The sequence below is a fragment of the Sapajus apella genome, unplaced genomic scaffold (genome assembly GCF_009761245.1).
Source record: "Sapajus apella isolate SASKATOON/1434 unplaced genomic scaffold, GSC_monkey_1.0 scaffold2, whole genome shotgun sequence".
Lineage (NCBI taxonomy): Eukaryota > Metazoa > Chordata > Mammalia > Primates > Cebidae > Sapajus > Sapajus apella.
Window position 1 is genome coordinate 24,728,686 of NW_022436942.1, and position 12,309 is coordinate 24,740,994.

The window sequence follows — 12,309 nt, forward strand, 5'->3', positions numbered from 1 at the left end:
AGATTGGTAGTTCTTTCACCTGCACTCTCTACTTACAGGAATAACAGAATTGACTCTACTTGCAAGAATCAGTGCTGCAAGAATCAATCCAGACAACTGTGTAACAGGGCCAATGACCCGGGATGTGTCCTCATTGGCCCAGTTTGCTTTACTCAGCTCTACTCCTGTCCCCAGCAGCTATGCTATAAGGTCACAAAGGGGGCTGGACAAGAGAGCAAATACACCATCTCCACCATACTACTCTACTGATGTCACAATAGTAACGTCATCTTTACATTAAAGATAGAATTTTGAATGTGTGTTTGAGAGAGGGAGGCTGTACTGTTTTTTACTATCCCATCTTTTGAAGACTCTATTAAGTGGTCCCATTTCCTTTATGTCCCTTTTTTCTGATCTGGCCTGGAGCCAAAACCAGAAGTCTTATTAATAGAGTTGACAAGTGTCGAGACCATAAATGACCCTTCATAGCAATTAAAATGAAAAATAATCCCCATAAGCCAGAACTGAAACAAAAGGTTAACTACTTATCCAAACTTCGGCAAAGAGACAGTTTTTCTCCCCCATCTCCCTAAGCCTGTTAGAAACGGTATCTGCAGCTGCTCCTCCTCCTCCTGCAACTCACTTTCTGCGTCAAATAGTATGGGTCAAAGTCCTCCAGGGGAACTGCAACCAGGCCTTGGGGGATGTCCCCGTAGATGAAAGGCAAACTCTTCCCTGCTTCCAGGTCACTGTTTGGCTTGGGCTTGCTGTCCTCATCGTCCTCCCGATGACTGCCATCGGCCTTTGGTGGTTTCTTGAGCTTGCTCTCAGCAATGCGCCTTTCAATGTTTGCCAGTGACTCAGGGGTGAAAGGCTTGAAACTATCAGGGCCTGGTGGTGCGAGCAGCCGCGCTGCCATCTTCTCATCCTGCAGCAGCTTCGTTAGTTATGCTGCGTCCAGGACAGGTCAGCTCTGGAAGAAACAGCAACACAGACAGCATTAATCAATCACTGCTCTAAAAAGAGGCCAGACTAAACCATCTCACTCTCAACCTTAATTCACAACCTTTGCAAAAAATGCATAGTTTCTTCCATGGCATTATTTTTTTTATTTTTCTTATTTTTTTATTTTTCTTTTCAGGAAATCTGTGGCATGGACTGATCTGTCATGGGAGATCAAAGATCAGGAGTCTCCTGAATTGCTAGTATTTATTATATTTACTTAGATGCAACTCACTATTAGGAACCACATACAACAAAAAAGATATATTCTATTCCCTTAGGGAACTTCTGTTCTGAACAAATAAGGCATATGTAACGTTACCCACGGGCATATGATAGCTGTGGAGTCCTTATAGTCCAAGTTACCTTCCTTTCCTAAAGCTCCACTCCCCAAAGAGAAACTCTTCCTTTCAAGGGCAATATAAGGATAAACTGTCATTCTCAAATTTCAGTTTCTGAAAACAAAATAAACCCTTCAAACTTTGGAGACACAAAATATAGATAAAATAGCTTCCATCTGCTTTAGTTCTTCCATTCCAAGTTATTTTTCAATCATCAAGTTGTGTAAAATCCATTCAGCATAAAAGTCCAAAAGTATCTTCTTTAACAATCAAGCTCAGAGGGCAGATACTGCTCCAAGTGCCGCCTGCTTACCAACTAGAAAAAGCAAATGGGAGTGGAATCCTAGAGAACTTCCTCTGATGCAACAGCACTGCAGCACTGCAGGCTGAGCAGCAGCAGAAGGGCCTGCGTGCGACTCCTGAGAGGGGCTCAAACCAGGAAGGACAGAGACGCATGAACAGAGTCACAAACAAAAATTCCCTTCTAAAAAGAAAGCTGAAGTAATGTCTTATGAGAGGCAATGATTTCTAAGCATGGTATTTGAAAAGCCCATTTCCATTTATGTTTATAAGAGTCCTGGATTATTTAAACACACACAGTAAAATGGAGGAATCAATCCCTGGTTTTGAAAGCAGCAGTATTCAGTTTCAGGCACAAAATGATCTGAGCAGGTAAATTATACTGTGAAAAGCTTAGGGCTTTGCTGGCAGTTCATTGGTTGCTCATGGTACTGCTTTTTTCTCTTTAGCACCCGTAAGTACAATCCAGGATTTTTTTTTTTTTTTAAAGCTAAAGATTGTTCTTTCCCCTCCTACTTAGTCCTCAAGGTCCACTTCATGGCAACTAAACCTTGAGGCTCCTCAAGAGAACAGTAGTAGAGTTAACTCTAAATAATTGGGGAATGAGATACACAAGAGCTCTTTCCACAAATCCACCTGCTTAGATCCCAGATCTCTGGAGCAGTCATGACTGCTAAGTGTTACAAGACAGTGTGTAGTGTCTATGTGAGGGTCGGTCCACTCACTCACTCATAGCAGGGGACTAAAGAGGCCAGAACCACAAGTCTGCCCCACACATAACCAGTTGGCTTCACACTGTGCAAAAGACACCACCATCCTACAGACAGTGGGGTCAGAGAAATCATTTCTATGTAGGAATTATGTAAGGATTTCAGAGCTGCAAGCGATTTTACAAATCGAGTCCATTTCGTTTCAGATGAGGAAAGTTGGGGTCCTAAGAGATCAGACAACTTGTCCTGAGTCACACGGCCAGTATAAAAATCATGACCAAAAAGCTCTTGTGCCCCATCTCAGAACTTCTTTTATTATAATAATCATTAGTTATCTATCCTCCTTTCCTATCTCCCACTACTCCCCAAAAGGAATGCCTTAATTTAGTTAGTAAATCACATAGAAATGGCTTTACTGATCTAAGAGTTTATTTACAACGCTTTCCCCAACCTAAAATTCCTTTTCCTTCATTTTTCTCCTACCCATCCTTGGATTGCCCCCCAATAAATCCCTGCTCCTCCACAGAGTCTTCCCACCAACTCAGCCTTGACTAATTACTTCCCCTTCTGCACTCCTACAGCACTCCACCATGACCTTAGCTAACATTTATCACACACTATGTTTCAAGCATTATTCCAAGCACCTTGCTTACATTAACTCGTTCAATTTCCAGAACAGCATATGAGGCAGATATTATTATCACCACTTAACAGATAAAGAAACAGAGTCACAGAAAATTAATCTAGCTTGTCCAAAGTTACACAGCCAGAAAAAGATGCAAAACACTCTAAATAAACTTGTTTTGGCACTTAATCATTGCTGAATTGTGCCTTTCAGAATAAATTCCCATACGTCTTAAACTTCTTTTGTATCCCTTTCACAGTGAATAGGATTATGCCTGAAACCCATAAAGAGACCAAATACATGGGACTCCTTGGCTCCTACATCCACACTCATTCTCAAGCCTAGGTCACTCTCTGTTCCTACGCAGAGGACAAAGAACACTGCAAGAGTAAGTCACTGAAGATGCTGACAAATTCTTGTGATCTAATTGCAGGCACCTGGGTTCTCCACAGTAGCCCAGGGCAAAGTTCTCTGTCTTTGCTTCCGGATTCTGTTTCTTCCTGTCTTCTCCAAGACCATCCTCTCAATTATCCCTGCTCTTCATCCCATTTTCAATCATACCTTTTCCTTTATCTTCTACCTTTACATCTCCACACCCACTCTCTTTGTTCAGCCTAAGTGACACTATGTTATCCTGGTTGAACTACAGCTGCAGTCTCCTCTTCCTCATCACCTCTTCCTTCTCTAAGGCTGGCCTTCTGAAATTTCTCTGTTATATTCTTTCTTTTAGGGAGCTCATTTACTCAAAATAATTTGTACACTGGTAATTTTCAGATTTCTTTCCCTGGCCCTGATTGTTCTCCTGAGTCCCACAGTTGTCTCAAGGGGCCCTGCTATGACTTCAAAACTAAAGCGTTTAAAAACTACTCTTCTTACTCCAACACTGATTTCTCTTCCTGACTTTCTTATTTCTGGACCAGCCATCCAGCATGGAACCTCAGTCATCTCTGCGCAGTCCCTTTTTGCTATCCATACCCAACCAGTCATCAGCCTTTCCAACTGCTCTTCCTTCAGAGCTTCCATTTTCAATAGTATTGCCCTCATTCAGGTCCTACTGCAATAGTCTCCTCACTCAGTCCACATGGCATATTTCCAAGGATCCATTTTCCTAAAAATCTGCTTTAATTGCATCATTTCCCTCCCTCAAACTTACCAGAGTTATAGGACAGAGTCCAAATTTCTGCCATTTCACTGCCACTCAAGGCATTCTACAATCTTATGTCACAAACATTCTCTTCTACGGCTTCCCTGCAAGAACACCTGCACTGGTAACTGTATTTTGAGTTTTAAATTTTTTGAAGGTATAATACAATAAAGTACACAAACCTTAAGAGCATAGCTTATTTTGTACATATGTATATGCCTGTGTAACCAGCACTGAAAGCAAGATGTAAAAAATTTATTTCCAGGCCGGGCGCGGTGGCTCAAGCCTGTAACCCCAGCACTTTGGGAGGCCGAGGTGGGTGGATCACGAGGTCAAGAGATCGAGACCATCCTGGTCAACATGGTGAAACCCCGTCTCTACCAAAAATACAAAAAATTAGCTGGGCATGGTGGCACGTGCCTGTAATCCCAGCTACTCAGGAGGCTGAGGCAGGAGAATTGCCTGAACCCAGGAGGCGGAGGTCGCGGTGAGCCGAGATCGCGCCATTGCGCTCCAGCCTGGGTAACATGAGTGAAACCCCGTCTCAAAAAAAATAAAAAAAAAAAATTTATTTCCAGCATCCCAGACAGCTCTCATGAGCCATCAATAACCACCTCCAGCAAAAGCTATTCTGACATATATCACCATATATTAGTTTTGCTTCTAATTGAACCTCATATAAGTAGAACATAAACACACTCTTTGGGTTCTCGCTTCTTTCACCCAACACTATTTCTGTGAAATTCATCTTCTTATATGTGTAGCAGTGGTTCATTCTGCATGGTATTCCATGCATGAATGTAGTACAATTTATCCATTCTACCTTGATGGGCATTTAAGTTGTTTACAGTTTTAAGTTATTATGAATAAAGGCTGCTAAGAGCATTCTTGTACATGTCTTTTGGGGTATCCATACATTTACTTCTTTTTGGCATATAGCTAGGAGTGGAATGCTGGGTCAGAGAATGGCAGATACTTAGCTTTAGTGACATTCCTACAATGGAAGATTGCAATGTAAGAGGGTTCCAGTTGTTCCAAATCCTCATCAACACTTGGAATGACAGTCTTCTGAATGTTACCCACACTGGTGGGTACAGTAGCATCTCTTATTTTTTAAAAAATTAATTTATTGGGGTGAAATTTACATAACAAAAAATTAACCATTTTAAGGTGAACAATTCAGTGGCAATTAGTACATTCACACCACCACTGTTATCTAGTTCAAAAACATACACAGTTTCTCTCCATTCCCAACCTTCAACCTCCACCCTTCACCACCAGCTCCTAGTAACTATCAGTCTGCATTCTGTCTTTATTGATTTATCTATTCTAGACATTTCATATAAATGGACTCACACAATATGTGAGCTTTTGTGTCTGACTTCTTTCACTTAGCATAATGTTCTCAAGGCTCATCTATAATGTAGCGTGTATCAGTACTTCATTCTCTTCTATGGTATTTCATGCAGGGTACAAAATCAACATATAAAAATCAATAGCATTTCTATACATCTACAACAAACTAGCAGAAAAAGATCAAGAAAGCAATCCCAATTATAATAGCCACCAAATAAAATAAAATAAGACCTAGGAATAAATTTAACCAGGAAGGTGAGAGATCTCCCCAGGAAAACTATAAAACACCGATGAAAAATCAAAGATGACACCAAAAAATGGAAAGACATCCCATGTTCATGAACTGGAAGAATTAATATTGTGAAAATAACCATACTACCAAAAGCCATCTATAGGTTCAATGCAATTTTTATCAAAGTACCAATGAAATTCTTCACAGAAATAGAAAAAACAATCCTAAAATTTGTACAGAACTACAAAAGATCTTGAAAAGCCAAAGTAATCCTGAGCAAAAGGAACAAAGCTGGAGTTATCACATTACTGGACTTCAAAATATACTACAAAGATATAGTATCCAAAACAGCATGGTATTGGCATAAAAAGACATATAGGCCAATTGAAAAGAATACAGAATACAGAAGTAAATTCACATAGTAATAGCCAACTGAATTTTGACAAAGGCATCAAGAACATTCATTGGGGAAGGGATAGTTTCTTCAATAAATGGTGCTGGGAAAACTGAATAACCATATGCAGTAGAATGAAACTGGAACCCTATCTCTCACCACAGACAAAAATCAACTCTAAATGAATTAAAGACTTACATATAAGACCTGAAACTTATGAAACTACTAGAAGAAAACATAGGAGAAACACTTCAGACATTGGTCAGGGCAAAGATTTTATGGAGAAGACCTCAAAAACACAGGAAACACAAGTGAAAATAGACAAATGGGATTATATCAAACTAAGAAGCTTCTGCACAGCAAAGGAAACAATGAGTAGAGTGAAAAGACAACCAGTAGAATGTGAGAAACTATTTACAAAGTATTCCTCCTTCATATATTCTGGATGTTAAATATAGAAACTCAAACAACAGCAAAAGACTAAATCATTCAATTAAAACACAGGCAAATGAACTGAATAGGCAACTCTCAAAATAAGACATACAAATGGCTAAAAAATATATGTAAAAATGCTCATCACTTATCATCAGGGAAATGCAAAACAAAACCACAATGAGCTATCATCTCATCCCAGTTAAAATAGCTATTATCAAAAACACAAAATATAACGAATGCTGAGAAAGGGGAACAGAGAAAGGGGAACTCTTATAAACTGTTGCTGGGAATGTGGATTAGTATAGCCATCATGGAAAGCATTACGGAGGTGCCTCAAAAAAAAAAAAAAAATAGAACTACCATATGATCCAACAATCCCATTACTGAGTAATATATGTAAAGGAAAGAAAATCAGTATGTTAAAGAGATATCCACACTCCTATGTTTATTGCAGCACTATTCATAATAACTAAGATATGGAATCAACCTAAGTGTCCATCAACAGAGGAATGGATAACAAAAATGTGGTATATATACACAATGGAATACTATTTAGCCATTAAAAATTAACAAAATTCTGTCACTCATGGCATGCATGAGCTTGGAGGACATTACATTAAATGTAATAAGCCAGGCATGAAAAGAGAAATACAGCATTCTCACTCATATATGGAAGCATAAAACGTTGATCTCATAGAATTAGTTGTTACTATTGTACTAGAGTAATAGTAATAGTTGTCACTATTGTTACTAGAATCAGGGAAGGATAGCAGAGAGGGAGGGAGAGTCAAAGGTTGGTTAATGGATACAAAAGGTATAGCTAGCTAGAAGGAATAAGTTCTAGTGTTCTATAGTACTACAGGGTGACTATAATTAACAACAACTTATTGTATATTTTAAAATTGCTAGAAAAGTAGGTTTTGAATGGTTCCCAATACAAAGAAATGATAAATATTTGAGATGGATATGCCAATTACCCTAATTTGATCATTACACATTGTATACATGTATGAAAGTATCACACTGTATCACATATTATATGCCAATTAAAAATAACAAAAAAAGCAAAAAAAGTAAATACCCAAAATATATATCCCAAAAATGTATATACCACAATGTGTTTACTCATTCATCTGTTGATGGACATTGAGTTCTTTCTACCTTTCAACTATTATGAACACTGCACACGCATGTACTTGTTTTAGTACCTGCTTTCAATTCTTTTGAGTCTATACCTAGAATTGGAATTGGTAATTATACATTTAACTTTTTTGAGGAACTGTCAAACTGTTTTCCTGAACCATTCTGCATTTTGTGGCTGAACCATTTTGTACTCCCAACAGCAATATAAAAAGGTTACAATTTCTCCATATCCTTGCCAACACTTGTTATTTTCCCTTTTCTTTCTTAATTGCTGCCATCCTAATGGGTATAAAGTAGTACCTTACTGTGGTTTTGATTTGCACTTCCCTAATGATATTGCTGCATTTTCTAATGTGTGTGTTCACTCATTCTTGTCTAAATTTGCATTTTCTCATAGGCTGATTGGCGATTCAGACATCCTCCTTTGTGAAGTGCTAATTTAAGTCTTTGCCCACTTTTTCCTATTGGGTTAACTGCATTTTTCTAACTAGTTTGTGAGAGTTCTTTGTATAGTCTCCATTCAAGTTATTTGTCAGATATAATATTTCCAATATTTCTTCTGTCTTAATGGTGATTAATTAAGAACCAAATCTGATAAACTGTAGTTCTTACTTTTATTGAAATTATCAGTCTTTCCCTTCATGTTAGTACTTTTTAATTCTAAGAAATCTGTGCCTATTCTAAGGTCATGTAGGTATTCTCCTTTGTTTCAGTATCTTTATTATTTTACCTTTCTCATTTAGTTTGTAAACCATATGATTTTTATATATGGTGTGAGGTAGAGGACAGGTTCATTTTTTTCCTGTGGTTATACAATTAACCCAGCATCACTTAATAAAATGTCTTATCACTATTACTTTCACTGACTCCTAAAAATATTTTCATTTCCTTATTTTAAATCTCCTGACATTTTTCTTTCTTACCTAAGTTCTATTTATCCATTAAAACAAGCTTAAATGCCTTCTGTTTCTAAGGAAGTCATCTTGCATAGTAACAAACTTGTTAGGTTAGATTTAGAAGGAACTCAGAAACCACCTCGTTCAATTTGCCTCATCCATAAATTATGTAAGAGAGGTTCAATTGTCTGCCGATTAGTGACAGATGCAAAGCTAGGACCCAGGTTTCTTGGCTTCCAATATAATGCTCTTTTCACTAAAACACAAAATCTCTAAGTCAATGACCTTGTCCATCATACCACTACTATCTCATTGTGCATCTTCCTGCAATGCTAAAGATGACACAGCCAGCCCAGATGATAAAGGAACAACAAAAGCAACTTTTGGCTCTGGCAGTTCTAAAAGAGATTGAACTAGGCTCAAAGATAGGGACAACAAATGGGTAGGGCTCCCTTCTTCCAGTTGTCCAGGAGGATCAAGATCTTAAAATTCGACTAGCCACAGTGACTCATCCCTGTAATCCTAGTGCTTTGGGAGGCTTAGATGGGAAGGTCACTTGAGGCCAGAAGCTTGATGCCAGCCTGGACAACATAGCAAGACATCATCTCTACAAAAATTTAAAAAAATTAGCTGAGTCTTCCTGATGTTCCCAGATGCTAGGGAGGCTGAGATGGGAGGATCACTTGAGCCCAGGAGTTAGAGGCTCTGGTGAGCCATGATCATACCACTGCACTACAGCCTGGGTGACACAACAAGAACCTGTCTCTAAAAAAAGAGGAAAAAAAAGACCGTAAAATGCTAACTGTGGCCTGGACACACACAAAGAAGAATCCAAATTAAGGGATATGGAGTGAAAGAGGAAAAGAAAACCAGTATTGAAATGTGGTTTTAACAGGAATGAAAGGAAGAGAAGTCATATAGGAGGAGCTGTTAAAGCAAACACTCTAGGGCTGCATATGGCAGCTCATGCCTTACAAAGTGCTGTAATCCCAGTACTTTGGGAGGCTCAGCCAGGCAGATCACTTGAGGCCAGGAGTTTGAAACCAGCCTGGCCAGCATGTGAAAACTCATCTGTACTAAAAATACAAAAAATTAGCCGGGCATGGTGCACATGCCTGTAATCCCAACTACTTGGGTGACTGAAACACCAGAATCACTTGAACCCAAGAGGTAGAGGTTGCAGTGAGCCAAGATCATGCCACTGCACTCCAGTCTGGGTGACAGAGTGAGACTCTGTCTCAATAAATACATAAATAAACAAAGCAAACACTTTATGCTGGGGTACACAAAAAATATGTTAGGAGGAAGATTAAATAAGAAGTAGCAAGTAGCATTAAGATCTTGTCTTAGGCTGAGTGCAGTGGCTCACGCTTGTAATCTCAGCACTTTGGGAGGCCAAAGTGGGAGGACTGCTTGAGGCCAGCAGTTCGAGACCAGCCTGGTCAACATGGAGAGACCCCATTTCTACAAAAGATTTAAGGGGAAAATTAAAAAGACCTTGTCTCAGACTTGAGAAAAAACAAAGTTGGAAAACTCACATTTCTTGATATCAAAACTTATGGCAAGTCTATTGTAATCAAAACAATGTGGTACTGGCATAAAGACAGACATTTAGACTAACGGAATAAAGAGCCCAGAAATAAACCCTCACATATATGGTCAGCTGATTTTCGACAAGGGTACCAAGACCATTCAATGGGGAAAACAATTTTTTTAACAAATGGTGCTGGCAAAACTGGATATCCACTTGCAAAAGAATGAAGTTGGATCCTTACCTTATACCATACACAAAAATTAACTCAAAATGGATCAAAGATCTAAATGCAAGAGCTAAAACTATAAAACTCTTAGAAGAAAACATAGAGGAAAAGCTTCATAACATTGGATCTGTCAACGATTTCTTAGATATGACACCAAAAGCACAGGCAATGAAAGAAAAAATAGATAAATGAGAGTTCGTCAAAATGAAAAAGACTTTGTTGCTCAAAGGATACCATCAAGAAAGGACAACTCAAAGGATGAGAGAAATATTTGCAAATCACATATCTGATAGAATTAATACCCAGAATATATAAAGACCTTCTAAAACTCAGTAACGAAACCCGATTAAAAACAGACAAAAGACTTGAATAGACGTTTCTCAAAAAAAGACATAAAAATGACCAATAAGCACATGAAAAGATGTTCAGCATCACTAATCATTAGGTAAATGTGAATCAAAATGACAATTAGATACCACTTCAAACCCATTAGGATGGCTAATATTAAAACACAAACAAAATTTCTTACCTGCACACACACACACACACACACACACGCACAGAGAGAGAGAGTTAGAGAGAGAGAGACAGAGAGGGAAAGAGAGAGAAAATAACAAGTATTGGTAAGGATGTCGAGAAATTGGGACTCCAGTGCACTGGTAGTGGTAAAGGAAAATGGTGCAGCTGCTATTGAAAACATTACGGCAGTTCCTCAAAAAATTAAGCATAGGATTGCCATAAGATCCAGCAATTCCAAAAGAACTGAAAGCAGGAACTCAAACAGATATTTGTACACACATGTTCTTTACAGCATTATTGACAACTGCCAAAAGGCGGAAACAACCCTAATGTCTATGAATGAACAAATGGATGAATGAATAAACAAAATGTGATATATACATACAACAAAATATTACGTAGCCTTAAAAAGGCAAGAAATTCTGACACATGCTACAACATGCAGGAATCTTGAAAAAATGCTAGATGAAATAAACAAGATACAAAAGGGCAAATATTGTATTATTCCTCTTATATGAGGTACCAAAAATAGTAAAATGCATAAAAATAGAAAGGAGAATCATGGTATTCAGGGTTGTACGGGAATGAGAAGTTACTATTAGTTGGTACAGAGTTTCGGGATGATGGGATGATGAAAAAGTTTATGTATTTAAGAATGGTTAAGATGGTAAATGTTATGGATTTTTTACTACAATTTTTTTAAAGAGAGAAAAAAATTTACTATGCCCCCAACCATATGCCAGAAATGATACTCTGACGAACAATAGATTACTCCTGCCTTTCAGGACCTTATAGTCTTCTGAGGTAGCAGACAAGTAAACAGACAAAGTACAGTATGGTAAATCTTCTAATAAAGTATAACAGGCTTTTACAGAATATAGAAGTAAGACATCTAACCAAGTTTGGAGAGATGAAGGGAAGCTTCCTGGAGAAAGTAACATCTTCGCTAAAGCCTAAGGACAGGCTGGTAGGATGGGTTATGGGAAGAAAATGGGTAGAGTTTTTCAGGAAGAAAAAACAGCATATTCAAGAGACTACAGACATGAGAGATTAAGTTACTTGGGTTCTGCAAGCAGCTCAGTGTAAGTGGATTTCAGAAAATCAGCTAACAGGTAAGCAAGTACCACATCAGGAATGCAAAGCTCTGCTCTCATGGGAAGGAGTTTTGCTTTTATTCTGAAGGCAATGAGGAGATATTGAAGGCTTTAAAGTAGAAAATGATTTGATCAAAGTTACATTTTAGGAAGGTTCTTGTGGCTATAGTGTAGAGACTGAGATGAGGGAGGAATAAGATCAGAGTGAGGAAGACCAGGAAGAAGACTATTTTAGCAATTCCACTGAGAGATGATAGCCTAAGCCAGGTAGCAGCAGCAGGAATGATGTACTGAACAGTTTCGTTAACTGACTAGAGAAAGGTAAGACAGAAGAAAAATCAAGGAAGATGCCAAATCATGGGCAAAGGGATGAGAAATA

General features: G+C 38.3%; 1 protein-coding gene across 13 annotated transcripts in view; it reads right to left on the reverse strand.

Moving 5' to 3' along the window:
• Nucleotides 1-12,309, reverse strand: part of SCN8A (sodium voltage-gated channel alpha subunit 8) — a 211,908-nt gene that overhangs the window by 140,287 nt on the left and 59,312 nt on the right. For all 13 annotated transcript variants that reach the window (XM_032284637.1, XM_032284579.1, XM_032284605.1 and 10 more), the window contains one exon: nt 623-952. In XM_032284637.1, coding sequence (XP_032140528.1) covers nt 623-898 — 276 coding nt within the window. In that variant the 5' untranslated portion in view covers nt 899-952. The remainder of the gene's footprint in view (nt 1-622; nt 953-12,309) is intronic.